Below are 14,687 nucleotides of genomic sequence, written 5' to 3' on the forward strand. Positions count from 1 at the left end.
ATTGTTTAAAATTTGTTTTTAAACGTTTATACTCAATGGAGCATTTGTGTTCGTAACTTTATATAAGTAAGGCAACCAAGTAAAGTTTGATGAACTACTTTAGTACGTACCTGATAGCGCTAAGAGTAGGGCCATCACCTTCTTGGTGTGGAAGCTATAAGAACCATCTAATAATTGTACATTCCATGCCACACATATGAAGTATAACCATAGTACTGTCCATTTGTAAGACTGATCGCTACGTCAGTCACAATTGATTTTGACCAACGTTTACGTGTGTTATTGAAAACAACTTTGAAATTTATTTTAATAAAGTTGACTAAAGATGCAAAAATCGATTAAAGAGGTAGTTTTAATAGCTGGCTAGGCTAGCCAACAAACATGGAAGTAAATCATTTTGACTAAAGTATAATATATATGAAAAACAATGCTTCGTTGACAAAATGAACAAAATCAATTCTCGATTATTTTGTAATGACGATTTACTGAAAAGATTAAATTTTATCACTTGCTTGACTTTATAGTTAGTTTATGGACTGGTGTTGTGTTGTAGTGTGACGTTTGTTGCAATATGTTGCACTTAGAAGTTCATAATACTTTGGATATTCCCCTCAGATTCCCTGGTAGAAATTCCAGTAGAACCCAGTTAAAAAATCAACTAGGTTCTACTAAGGCCTACTATGTTTAACTGGTTTTTAACTGTGTTTAACTGGGTTCCAACTGGGCTATGCTGTACATGAGCTAGGTTCAACTGGGTTTACACAATGTTCAACTGGGTTTGTTCAGGCCCAACTGAATTTGAACTATGTTTGAACTGATCCAGTTGGGCTTCAACTAGGTTTCATTGGTTTTGCACTGGCCCAACTGGGTTTGGACTATTGGCTGGTGAACTGACCCAGCTGGGATTTAACTAGGTTTTCACTGGTTTGCACAAGCCCAACTGGGTTTGAACTACGTTTACTGGTGAACTTGCCCTGTTGGGGTTGAACTAGGTTTCACACTGGTCCAACTGGGTTTGGACTATGTTGACTGCTTTTATTTTAGGCGTAATTATTGAATGTAAGTTCGTGAGGATTAACCGTATCGTAATATATTGAAAATGCTAAACTAGCCAACTTATGAGGGGTGTAAAATAAATCTTTGTCATATTTATCACAGTTATCATTAAACGATTAAACTTTTGTACCGCAATGATTAAAAATATGAAATATTTACTATATAATAAATTTGAAAAAAATATGTTATACTTTGTTCGGCAATTTGAACAATTGGTAGGCAAAATGCCTTCCTAGTGCTAAATAGTATGATCCGACTAAATTTGAACTTTGACATTTGTCTTGCGTTATAATTTATAAATTCCGAATCCGCAAACCACAAACGCCAACAGAAGCTTCGCAGAATCGCATTTGTAACCGATTTTGCCAACAATTTCAAATAATTACCGCGGCTAAGTTCTCTCCTTTGTGATCTTGCAGTATCTTTATATTATTGTTACATACTTGTAACGTTATAATTGATTGTAAACGTGCTCTTTATCATAAATATTTGAATTGAACAGAAACTTTGTATATAGTGGCCTAGGACTATATTATAGGCTAGGCCTAACAAACCGGTTCCCTACTAGGTATACTACTACATGGTACATTTACTAACGTAAGACATATCTTAACGTTATAGTTGACTAGCTTATAGGGGCCTAACCTACAGTAGTTATACTCAAGTTAACACCTATATTTAGCCGCATGATTTTAGGAAAGCTATTGTCAACTAGCGAACATAATGGCAACTTCTTAAGGTGTCACAAACAAAAGAGGCTCACAGATATTTCAAAATTTACGCAATTGGCTTGATTGTTGTTTCAAACATGAAGTGTCCTATTGGCATAATAACATACTTTGCAAAAGTCATTAGTGAAGTATACAGCATACACGTATATGCTACAAATGTGAGGATGCCCTACACTGAACACTATGAACATATGATTAAACTATCAATCTAATTTTAAGTGAGGCTTCATTAGTACAGTGTAAGATGGTCAGCTCTTACATAAAGTTTTGTTTTGTACCATAGTTTTACTTGTTTATTAGTGCAGTGCTCACTGTACAGAGGGCTATACATTTGTACAGTATATTTGTATGTTGTCTTGTGGCAGCAAAAGGGTTGATTACCAAGTCTCTTTCTTCTGGGTTGCTAGGCAACTATCTTGTTCTTCCTGGAAATTAGCCCTCACAGGAAATGGGGTCTGTATGTATATATTTTAGGAACAAAGGAGTTTTGTGAGGGTATAGGTAGTTAGGCAGTTGGCTATGAGTATCTGAGCAAGGCAGTTGTAAAAGAAGAGAAAGATAGTTTAATGGCTAGATAGTTTGTTTTAAACCTTAATTTACATAGTTCAAGTTACTGTAGACATTATTTTATGGAAGTTGTGATACTCAAATGACAGTCTGGGACACTATTTATTATAAAGGATACTATTTACTATAAAGGATATTATTTTACAATAAAGGATATTCCGGGACACAATCACTTATAAAGGACATTATTTTACTATGTACAAAGGATATTGACATTATTTTACTGAAAGGATACCCTGGAACACTAATTCATATAAATTAAAGGATACTATTTTGTTGGGATCGGACATACCATTTATTGGGGATCAACTATACTGATGTCGTAGAATATCTGATGTCGTGGAAGATCTGAGGTCGTAGAATACTTGATGTCACCAGCAGGCCAACTCAGCAGAACAGACTTTTAAATTAAAGTGTATTTCTTTATATTTTGGGTGCGCACCTCACCACTGTAAGTTATTTCATTTAATTCTTTGACTGATCCAAGATCAGCTGTACATTGTTTGTTATTCATAATTATAATTTCTTTTGATCCAATCCAATTGAGTTCTCCATTTTTTTTTATGTGTCTTGCTCTGTGTTTGGTCATCACACCAAACCCAGAGTTCTCTGATCAAGAACAAACATTTATTTTCAGTGGCTAACACCCTAATACATACAGTATAGATCTACTGTAAAAATAATGAAAACTTCTTATAGTGTGCCATGGTGTTATATTGTGTAGATAACACCAGTTGAGAATCCCAGTTCAAACTATTTAAAAATATAAGCAGTAAAACATAGTTCACCCAGTTTAACCCAGCAAAACATAGTTCACCCAGTTGAACCCAGTAAAATATAGTTGAACCAGTTGGACCCAGTAAAACATAGTTGACCCAGTAAAACATAGTTGAACCAGTTAGACCCAGTAAAACATAGTTGAACCAGTTAGACCCAGTAAAACATAGTTGAACCAGTTGGACCCAGTAAAACATAGTTGAACCAGTTGGACCCAGTAAAACATAGTTGAACTTGAACCAGTTGGACCCAGTAAAACATAGTTGAACCAGTTGGACCCAGTAAAACATAGTTGAACCAGTTGGGAACCCCAGTTCACCCATTTCAACCTAGTTCAAATTTGGGCCAATTTCCGTATAGAAAATTCCAGTTGAACCCAGTTCAAAAGTTCAACTGGAATTTCCACCAGGGTTGTCATAATTCTGGAAAGTGAAAACTAATTTTCTCACGCTTCATAATAGTCTACTAATTAAATGCATTGCTTTCAATGTGACTTTAACTTTAAACCTAGCAGTACTGTCGGATTTTAAAAGTCATTTGTTCTCTTCATGATAGCAAGCATTTGGGAGGAGCTTACCTTTACTGTAATTGGTACCTTTGGAGCAACTTTTTCGTTATCCCATTTTTAAAGAATGCGCTATAACTCCACCAATTGTTAAACTTCAGAAACAAATAGTAGAATAGAAAAGACCAAGAAGAACTGAATAGAGGTGTGGTGGTGAGGGGGGGGGGGCGGGGGTTAAGGGAAAGATTTATGAATTTAACAGGAAATAAGAGAAGACATGTCAAAACAGGCCCATAAGACAGACGTGTTAATGGAACGATGTGAATATGAAAGGAGAGAAACGTCATGAAGTAATGGGCAATTAAAATCTACACATAAGGAAATTTAAAGATTGCGAGAGATGAACTGTGAATATAAGTGTGGTAAATTGAGTGTAATGGAGGTTAAGGAGTAAAGGGGAGTTAGGGACCAAAGGTTAATTAGGAAGAGAAAGGAGAGTGCTAGGGAAAAACAAGTTAACCTGATTTCTTTCTTTGCATAAGCAGTTTTCACAGTGGATCATTGAATCTAATGCCACTCTGTGAGAGGATCTCTGTGTATTCTGTCAGTTAACGATGCAATAGTTTACGTAGTTGCTCAATTGTTCTTTTTTGCAGAATGGAAGCAGTAACCAAATAAAATTTACATGAAAAAAACAGTTCAATCGGCATTTGCAACCTACTTACTTTAAATTGGTTTTTCATTTCCTTATGCCTGTTTACAAAAATAAACGAAACCTTATACATATGTTACTAGTTATTCATTAGTATTCTAAATTTAAATGTTATACTGAAACTAAAATGAGCTGGCGTTTACACAACACTTTGTGTATATCTTAAATTACCTTCCAATCTTTGACATGGTTACAAGAAAGTGCTTGCTTTTCTAGAATCGGTGTTTTCCTTTAAATCGTCCGGAAACTAATAGTTTTGTGCATGCCCTAGCATTGATTTCATCTATTTAATCAATGTAGATAACAATCAGAATCAATGTAAGTATGATAGTTATTAATGAATCTGATATTGAACGTTTTCATAGAACATGTGCATATCTAGAGCTTGGAAATGTGGAAAGACGTTAGCATATTCAAGATTCAATAACTTTCTAAACCATAATATCCAATTGTAGATGTAACCATGCATTTCAAGATTAAAATCTGTGCTTTGTCTTTTCTTTAAATCAAGATATTTGTTCCTGCAGTTTTATCTATAGTCTTCCTTAGTACTGCCGAAACATGTCTAGCAAGAAGTATAGCGATCAATTTCAGAAACGTTCTATATAATTGTATCTTCTACAATGATGGTTTCCAGTGAGTACATACTACCTTTGCACAAGGACCCAGATCTAATCTGAACAACATCTGCCCACGTGCACTGATAAAAGCAGGTCCAAGACACAAATTTACATGACCATAATCAGGTCGAACAATCTAAAAAGGTGTTATCTGTTTGGGAGCTGCATCAGGGCTTGGACTGCCTCGGGTACCTTTAATATATTCAATCAATTAAAAATGATTAACAATCACTTATTTTGACTAGTTTTATTGATTTTATTTTAAAGATGGGTAAAAGTAGTGTTAACACTAAAACGTAGCACAATTTTCACTATTTTAAGAACTTTGTTGTGTGTGTACACAAAAATAAGCATTATAATAATTTGAGACGTCACTTGTCTGGTGGGGCAATCGTTTAAGCTGGGGTTGGCGAAAGAGAAAAAGAGACAAAAAGAAGGCAATTGAGAAGATAATGAAGTGTCCGAGGCACAGTGGTACCGTTTATTCAGACCTTTAGCATACGAAGTTCATATAGTATTGTGCTTTAAGTATACGGATCTTACAGTTATCCTTGCATTACGCAGAACGCTACTGTTAACGCAATATTTCTCAACGCGGCGTGTTACACGCCGCTAAACGCAGCACCCAACGCGGCGCCAAACGCAGCGCCCAACGCGGCGCCACACGCAGCATATAACGCATTGTACAACGCGGCGCCAAACGCAGCGCAGAACGCAACGGATAACGCGGCGCATAAAGCAGCACCCAACGCAGCGTCCAACGCGGCACCACAAGCAGAGTATAACGTGGCGCTAAACGCAGCGTCCAAATATGAAATCAGATTCAAGGCTACAGGGTTAACCTAACGGTGTCTACAACGACTTTGACCGATTTAGATACACTTAGAAACGGTGGACTAAGTGAGGGTAATGTATTTTTCCGATAGCTGACCTAGGACTAATTCAATAATGCTGCTTACACGGACTAACTGAAATATATCCACTCATAGCTGAGAACTGATCCTTACGATCGTACATACAGTGTCACACAGTTCAGATGGCTACTATATAACGTTAATTTAAACAATCGGTCAATAACGTTTCTCCTAAATAATTATGCGTAATCTCGCTCTGTGCAATAGTGCAGTTTGCTAACAATGATACGACTCAAAACTGTATTAAATATTATTCTGAGCACTTACAATGTATACGAACAGTTACACACACGTGCTGTGGTTTTAGAATCATACCAACTTGGTTAATAGAAAATTATATGATAACGTACCGTGCGTAGACTTGTATCTCGTCTTGCATGAGAATTTGTCAAAGCCAAGGTGCACGTTACCATCAGTTCTCATAATACTAGCATGAACATTGGCTTAAGTTTACACTCGAGAATGTACAACTTCAAAGAACACCGCCCCGAGTTGCGGTCACCAGTTTTCCGGAGACCGGAAAGCTCAACTCCTCGAACAAAGGCCAGGTGCACGATTGCCTACGTCATAGTAAACATCTAAGAAGGATATCGGGGATTTCACGACAAAGAATTACAGCACTACTTTAGGCTAATACAGCGTAAAGAATAGCTTTCAAAGTTAAAATACTACGCAAGTTCGATAAAGTATAAACAAACCCTTAATAAATAAAGTTAATGTGGCCAGACGATGTCTTTATTGTAAGGAAAAACGTAAACACTTAAAGACATATCCCTATTAAGTTGAATCATATAATTTAAATGATGATGATGGTTCTTTAATCACTATCACACACATGTACTGTTCATGAAAGGTATAGAGTGATGAAGAGGTATTTAAAGTTTAATTGTCCAAACAAAAGTAAATAAGTTGCCATACGATACTGAAGCACAATTTACAGGGAGTTCCTTGTAGATATTGACCTTTGGTCTGTATTTCTCAATTTAAATGTTCTTTGCTTCTGTGCTTCACAAGGAAAAGTTGTCCAATTGTGGCGAAATGATATGTTTATGAGAATTTGAGAAGTTAAAAATCAACATGGTACAGCTCAATTCTCTTTAGGTCAAGAAATCACTTATTACTGTTTGAGTGGCATACATTTTCGGGAACAGCAAAAGGTGTTGTTGCTAGGCAACGTTTACAACTCACTAAGTGCTGAACAGGGATATCGTTTCACAATAATTTGGTCAAGTTGCTGGTTTTTTTTCAATGAAATTGTAAAATAATACCCATATTTTTGTACTACAAATATCTATACACACACATTTAGTTAGCGGATTTACAGATAATACTTTGCGCATATCGAAGCTTTATTAAAAGAGGAAATAATATTGTTTTTATGTTGAAGTCATTCTTGTGTGATTATTATTCCTTTACATCAAAATATGATTTATTCTTTCCATATCAACTTTTTCTTAGCTGGTAAAATGGGATATGTACATTTAAGGTTCAGTTTCAGATTAGTTTCATTTTAAATAAACAATGAATTGAAACTGGATCGTTACCAACATTCATTACAAGAAACTTCACGACGGAGAAGATAGAAGATAGAAAGATATATAATACCATACAAAAGTAAGCAGGAAAAAAAGGGAAAAGGAAACTTACAGATTAACCTAATATTTATCTTTCAAGTTCACAGACAGTGCGCAAACCACATTGAACTTGGTTTAAGAGTTAGTGGTCGGAAATATATTCATCTTTTCTATACAGATGGAGTATGGGCTCCCCATTCCGTTAAATGCCACTTAGAACGTCAAAACAGTTACTCATTTGCGTAAACACTAGAGGTAGACAGTCTCTTTGAAATGGCTTGCGTACAGAATTCGTACTGCTCCTGTGTTAGAGAAAAAAAAAAGAATCAACATAATATTTGTTATTTTCACAATCGTACCTTACATTTCCATGCCAACATACTTCAACGCCTACGTTTAAACTACACAGAGATATTCCACATGATGTTATCACTAACAGTGACAGTGTAGGAAGTCATAGTAACTATAGCAGGTAAAACAGAAGTGTAGCGTGTGAAGAAGGAGCAAATACAGTGAAAGAGACCTTATCAGAGTTAGCAACGTATTAGAAGAAGAGGTAAGTGTATTAATCATAATGTTACTAATTATAGCAGGAATATAACACTAACAAATCAACTTAATAACGGCTAGAGAACAATATAAGTAACGGTCGCATCAATAACACCCACTACAGTAGCAGTTATTACATCAACTGCACAATAATGACAATGGTAACAGCAACAATAGCAGTAGAAGTATTATCTCGATTTATCTCTTTATCCTAAGTTAAGAACCTTACCAGTGTGCCAACCATCTCAGGTCTACGCTCTCTTAATTTTCTCACCATCGTGAAGAGGTCAATGACTTTATCTACAATAATCCCTGTGCAACAGTTATACACGGCCATAAACATTCCACACTGAGAAACGCCATCTCTGAAAATGCAAACGAAGGTAAAAGGGTTGCTTAGAAACAGGAATACATCGTAAATGCAGAAATTTCCCTCCACAAAAGGATACTATTCTAATTCATCATAAAATCTTACGTTAAAAATATTAGTAAGATTTCATTCAATTGTTAATAGGTTCGATATACTGTACAAATTGTCACGAGCTCTTCACAACAAAGGAAGATATAATTTGCTGGATAACTTAAGAGAAAAGTAATGAAGCATTGTAGTTGATTTTTTTTAAGGAAGGGGAGAGGACGCTTACCTATCTTCTGACTTATTTATGTATAGTGTTATCTACTATCTAGTGTTACCAACCTAGATTACCTATTACCCATCATTACCCGAAATATTGCCATTTAAACTTGGATATCTTTTTTCATGGAGATTATGCAGAATAAGTAATTTGAGTACCCGTATTGGTAGTAGTCATGATTATGAAACTTTGCACGTGGAGTAGGAGGAATGTATTGACATGTTGTGAGTTTAGATTGGTTAATGTATGCGTTAATTGCTACATAGTCCATTACCGATAGAATAATAAAGAAGAACAATTGACTTACAAACACTGAACAACAATTCGTCTGTTTTCGTTTTGGCGTTGTACAGCCTGAGTTTTCTCAATAAGTGAGACAAAACTGGATAAACTTGGCGAACTTAGGCTAATGTTCGTTATCCACATTCGCAGCTACAAATGAAAAACATATATTTTCAATGCAAACAGTAAATCGCAATAGGGAAGTAACATACGCAGACTATATGTGGTAAATAATGTAATGAAATTGCTGTGATTTCACTTATAAATGGTTAGATTCCTTCCAAGTGAATTAAGTAATTAATGATAGAGTTACCAAACTGGTGATTAACAAACGTTTGAACCTAAACAACAAACTATCGGTGCTATCTGGGTAAGTTCTTGCTATAAACGTGGTTACAATCTATGCATGTTTATAATTACAATCTATGCATGTTTATAATTACCCCTTTTCCATTTTGGTATGTACTATGATCCATGGAAATACGAAGTACCCTAGTTGTTATGTCGTCTTCTTGCGTTAGTTCCATGACCCTGACGGAGAAAGGACCATACTGATACGCTCCTTCTGACGGTAGGTAATTAAGCCATGTCTGAAGCAAGAAAGGAAAACACATTACAGAATTATGATGTGCTGTTGTTTCTGTTTTGTTTTGCTCAAGAAGAAGAAACATCATGACGTTAGTTACTTGACGACTTTGGCATAATTCGATCTAAAATTTCCAATTCGCTATGAAAGATGGTTTATAGTACGATCATTCAATCGTATAAACAATTTCTGCATCCCTACATGCATTGGGAATAAACTTTTATCAATGGATAATGTATGAACCAATTATGAAAATTTTTACTTCAATTTTGACAAGAAAGAACAACTATCGATTTCACTTTTTCTTACGTACTACAGTCAATTATGGTCATGAGAAAATTAGCCATTGGATTACCTCCAAGTGTCTAGAGTGCAGTGTTTAAAAAGCTTTTTCATGGTTTACTTTCCAGAACTCATTGAGTAAATAATTTAACGTCTCGTTTCTTGATATTGTTTGCAATATTTAAGTTAAAATTAGGATTGGTCCCTAATGTTGCTTCCTTGCCTGGTGTGCTTCGAAGGTAACTATAGTTGCAACTTTGTAGTCGATAACCATTCTCCAGAAATCCAAAATTGTGTTAGGCAGAGGCAGTTGGGTAGAAATGAATAAATCTTTCTTCGAATAACCCTACCGAGAAAATAAAGTATATGTGAGTTACGTCAGTATGGACAAGAAATTAAATCTTAATAAGTGTGATTTAGTAATATTTTTCGGAACAAAACTTAACGCCAATAACCTAGAAGAAATAGAAATTGATTAGATAACTGATTTTTCTTGATGCATTCTGTGCAACCACTGTACCTCATCATACAATACTGTACTGAGCTACTACATTCTACAATACACCACTTTTTAAAGCTCTATGCATTTCATTGTATGTACCATATTCAACTAATAATTGGCCCAATGGAGATAGTAGTGGAGTATCTCTCTTTGCCGTAATATCCAGTGAGTTTGTTTTCCTGCATATCTTTAATACTAAGACTCAAAAGTGCTTTCGCGACACTCTATTTACAACCGACGGAATAATTACTTACTGACTACGTAATTTGGATTGAATTCATTTCTTTTTGGAAAGTATATGCTGATCAGTTTAGTTAGTATAGACTGTATTAAAAATTTGTAACCAATGAATAAGATATTAATCTCACAATAGAAAATTGTGTTACCCATAAAGTATCCATTATGCAAATAATTATAGATACATTAACAAATTATGTTTTAGTGTACTAAATAATTTCATTGCCTGGACTAAAATAAAAACAACTGATTAAAGCAAATCCGGAACAATTTCTAGCTTGAAGGTTTAGCGATTTCGTCCATTTAACCATAATTATGATCATGATGTTCTTACGTCACAGAATGATGCATTGATGTAGTCCGTGGCTGTTTTATCCTCCACGAATGTCACCAAAGTTGGTCTGAACTTATTTCCTTTTTTTAAGGGAAGATATAAACGAAAAGTGCAAATCATTAAAGTTATATAATATTATCGATTTTAATTACAAATCAATGTAACCATACTATTTGGTTCGCAGTGTTGAATAACCTAAGTCCAACCTATTCTTAAAGATTTCAGAAACACATTAAGCGGTATGTTAGGCTTGTTATCATATTCACAAGTTATTGGCAAAATATATTTTTTAAGAACGTTACAAACGTTGATGCTCCCACATGTCCGTGTTCGACATGAAGCTACACACTTACAATACTCTTTCCATAGTAAAACTGCAATCAATCCATTATGGGCAGCTTAAAACCATACAAAATATGCAAAAAGGAACACGATCAGATTTCTTCCTCTAAGGATACATTTTATATAATTCATGATGCATATTGAGGCTTTGCACTTAATCTCAGTAGTGCTTGTCATAAACAGTTGTAACGTTTTAATGAACAAGAAGAACTATTCAAAGTGCCTGGAAAAGAAGCATAACGTTCCCTGTTCTCATTCCCTTGGTGGTCAATTATCATTTTGTATATGGAATGATATCAGGTTTGTGAAACATAAACTGAAGAATGAAATTCTATTGAGACAGAATTCAGTATGAACATGAAAATTGATTTTCAGAATTTGCAGACTTACGTGGTATAATAACGGGATATCTGTTTTTGACAATATTTTCTGATAGTAATCCAACTTGATTCTCACTGTCCTCAGGAAATGGACTTACAAATGAGAGCATCTAAATTGCGAAATTAAACAAGTGATATAAAACGTGTAAAAACTGTATAGATAAGTTACGAAATATGTAAATCCTTTATATTGTAATATACTATGTCTTATATTTTGGTCTGTAACTTTTTAAGTAGCTCATGAATGTTACACTTAATTTTAACAAGTTACTAATTTAATAAACTCAAGAACAAATTTGCTGTGCTTGAAGCAGTATCAGACGATGTAGACATTGAAGCAAAATGGGACAATTTCAATAATGCATTTAACCAGTCAGCTAAAGAAGTTCTAGGAACCAGAAAGAGGAATCAGAAGCCATGGATAGATGTCGAATCATGGAAGAAAGTAGAAGAGAGAAAACATATTAAAATGAAAATTGAAAATGCGAAATCCATCAGAATTAAACAGCAACTCCAAGCAGAATACAAGGCTAAAGATAAAGAAGTCAAATCAAGCATAAGATCAGATAAGAGAAAGTGGGTGGATAGTTTGGCAGGTGATGCACAACGAGCAGCTGAAAATGGTCAAATGAAAACTCTATATGAATTAACAAAAACTATTTGCAATGAGAAACCGCGTCATGCAACAGGAGTAAAAAATAAGCAAGGCAATATCATTACAGACGAGGAGGGAAAAAGGACAAGGTGGAAAGCACATTTTGAGGAAATTCTGAACAGAGATATCCCGACAAACCCAGTGGTAAAGATAAGTGATGATATACCAATTATTTATTAGAATTAGAAACCATTGACACCACACCAGTGTCTAAAGCAGAAGTAAAGAATGCAATTAAAAAGTTGAAAAATGGAAAGGCAGGAGGAGTGGATATGTTAACACCTGAATTGTTAAAAGCAGACATAGATACAACAGCCAACAAGTTACACAGCATTATACGTGATATCTGGGATCAAGAAAAAATACCAAAAGACTGGAAGAAAGGTCTAATCGTGAAATTACCGAAGAAAGGAGACTTAACTATGAGTGCGGGAACTGGCGAGGGATAACATTGCTGCCTATTGCAAGCAAGATACTGGGAAGAATTGTTATTGACAGGATTAAAATAGGCATTGACAAGAAACTTAGACCAGAACAAGCAGGATTTCGTCAAGGAAAGAGCACAACTGAACAGATCTTCATACTGAGAAATATTATTGAACAATCCATTGAGTGGCAATCTTCATTATACATAAATTTCATCGACTTTGAAAAGGCTTTTGATTCGATTCACCGGGACAGTTTGTGGGAGATCATGAGGCATTACGGCATACCAGGGAAAATCATCAACATAGTCAAACTAATGTATTCAGACAGTGTGTGTGCAGTTTTAGATGACGGCGAAGTAACAGAGTGGTTCCAAGTAAAGACGGGGGTAAAGCAAGGCTGCGTAATGTCCGGATTTTTGTTTCTTCTTGTGATTGACTGGATGATGAGAGAGACTACCAAAGACAACAACACAGGGATCAGGTGGCAGATGATGTCTAAGCTTGAAGATCTAGATTTTGCAGATGACATCGCGCTCCTATCTTCCAGCCATTCTCAAATGCAAAAGAAAACAAACAGTATAACTGGTCTCGCGAGTAGAGTTGGACTTAAAGTAAACAAAAAGAAGACAAAGATCATGAGAATGAATAACAAGAAGAGGGATGCAGTCAAAATAGAAGAGGATGACATAGATGATGTGAATGAATTTGCATACTTAGGTGCAATAGTAAGCAAAGATGGAGGTGGAGAGAGGGAAATGAATAGCAGAATAAACAAGGCAAGAGTTGCATTTACTAAACTGAACAAGATATGGAGATCCAAGCAGTACGGAAGAAAAACCAAAATCAAGCTATACAAAACTTTGGTAAGACCAGTACTTCTTTATGGTTGCGAAACGTTGAAAATGAACAAAAGTGATGAAAATAGACTGGATTCCTTCCAATACCAGTGTTTGAAGAAGGCACTACAAATATTCTGGCCCAATATCATTTCAATGGATGAGCTCAATAAATACACCCAAACTGCAAGAATAAGTCAAGAAGTCAAGAGAAGAAGATGGAATTGGATTGGTCATGTTTTAAGGAAACCAAATGATCACCATTGTACGATTGCCCTGACATGGCGGCCAGAAGGGAAGCGGAAAGTTGGCAGACCAAAAACAACGTGGAGGAGGACAGTAGAAAGAGAAAGAAAGCAAGGCGGATGGAAGACTTGGAATGAGGCAAGGGAAAGTGCACGAGCCAGGGACCAGTGGAAACAGAGCGTGATGGCCTTATGTGCCACAAGGCACGAAGAGGATAGTTAAGTTGAATTTAATAAAAAAATCCGTATCATTTTGTCAACGCAGTTTTATTTGAATTTAGTTTTACACGGTGTAACCTTTCTGACGAGAAAACGAGCTATATTACATTCATATAAACCAGCCAACTATTTATCTTTAAAATGAAATTAAGGTCAGAAACTAAAGGACTGAAAGTCGTAAAATCCTACATTAAACTGTCGTTGTAGACCTGTCTGCTTATGTAAACTGGTGACAGCTTTCCATTTCCTCAAATTCACGTGAAAGTCGTCCACGGGCGTGCTCGGTTTGCCAACATATGAATTTATTAAAAGTGACTCGAATATGAATTGATATTGTTCCTAATGACAGGAAGAAAAAAGAAATAAAAGTTTGAATTTGATTAAGATAGTCATTCATTAATAGATCTCAAATCGCAACCAAAGCAACTCGTTGTTTTCTAATAATAACACAAATATTAACTTAAACTACTCTGATAATTACAAAACTTAAGTAAACTAACTGGTATGGCTTTTATCAAGACAGAGTTCTTTGTGCTAACTATCGCTATTTGCTTTTATGAATTATATCTTAACAAAACTTACAACAACTTGAACCATCAATGGCCTCTGTTTTCTCATGTTGTTGACAAAATTAAAAACATCAATTGCTTCTTCTTGCTTCATCATCTTCCTCAACGAAGCTAAAGCAATGACCGTTCCAGTCCATCCGCAACCAGCAC

At 35.4% G+C, this 14,687-nt stretch overlaps 1 protein-coding gene across 3 annotated transcripts in view; it reads right to left on the reverse strand.

Moving 5' to 3' along the window:
• Positions 1-5,421: 5,421 nt before the first annotated feature.
• LOC139954969 (uncharacterized) overlaps positions 5,422-14,687 on the reverse strand; it is a 121,052-nt gene continuing 111,786 nt past the window's right edge. For all 3 annotated transcript variants that reach the window (XM_071955047.1, XM_071955057.1, XM_071955062.1), the window contains 9 exons: positions 14,551-14,686; positions 14,158-14,307; positions 11,596-11,695; positions 10,864-10,943; positions 10,014-10,136; positions 9,366-9,512; positions 8,948-9,072; positions 8,235-8,370; positions 5,422-7,758 (listed from right to left, as the gene is read on the reverse strand). In XM_071955047.1, coding sequence (XP_071811148.1) covers positions 7,687-7,758; positions 8,235-8,370; positions 8,948-9,072; positions 9,366-9,512; positions 10,014-10,136; positions 10,864-10,943; positions 11,596-11,695; positions 14,158-14,307; positions 14,551-14,686 — 1,069 coding nt within the window. In that variant the 3' untranslated portion in view covers positions 5,422-7,686. The remainder of the gene's footprint in view (positions 7,759-8,234; positions 8,371-8,947; positions 9,073-9,365; positions 9,513-10,013; positions 10,137-10,863; positions 10,944-11,595; positions 11,696-14,157; positions 14,308-14,550; position 14,687) is intronic.

Source organism: Apostichopus japonicus, chromosome 2 (genome assembly GCF_037975245.1).
Source record: "Apostichopus japonicus isolate 1M-3 chromosome 2, ASM3797524v1, whole genome shotgun sequence".
Lineage (NCBI taxonomy): Eukaryota > Metazoa > Echinodermata > Holothuroidea > Aspidochirotida > Stichopodidae > Apostichopus > Apostichopus japonicus.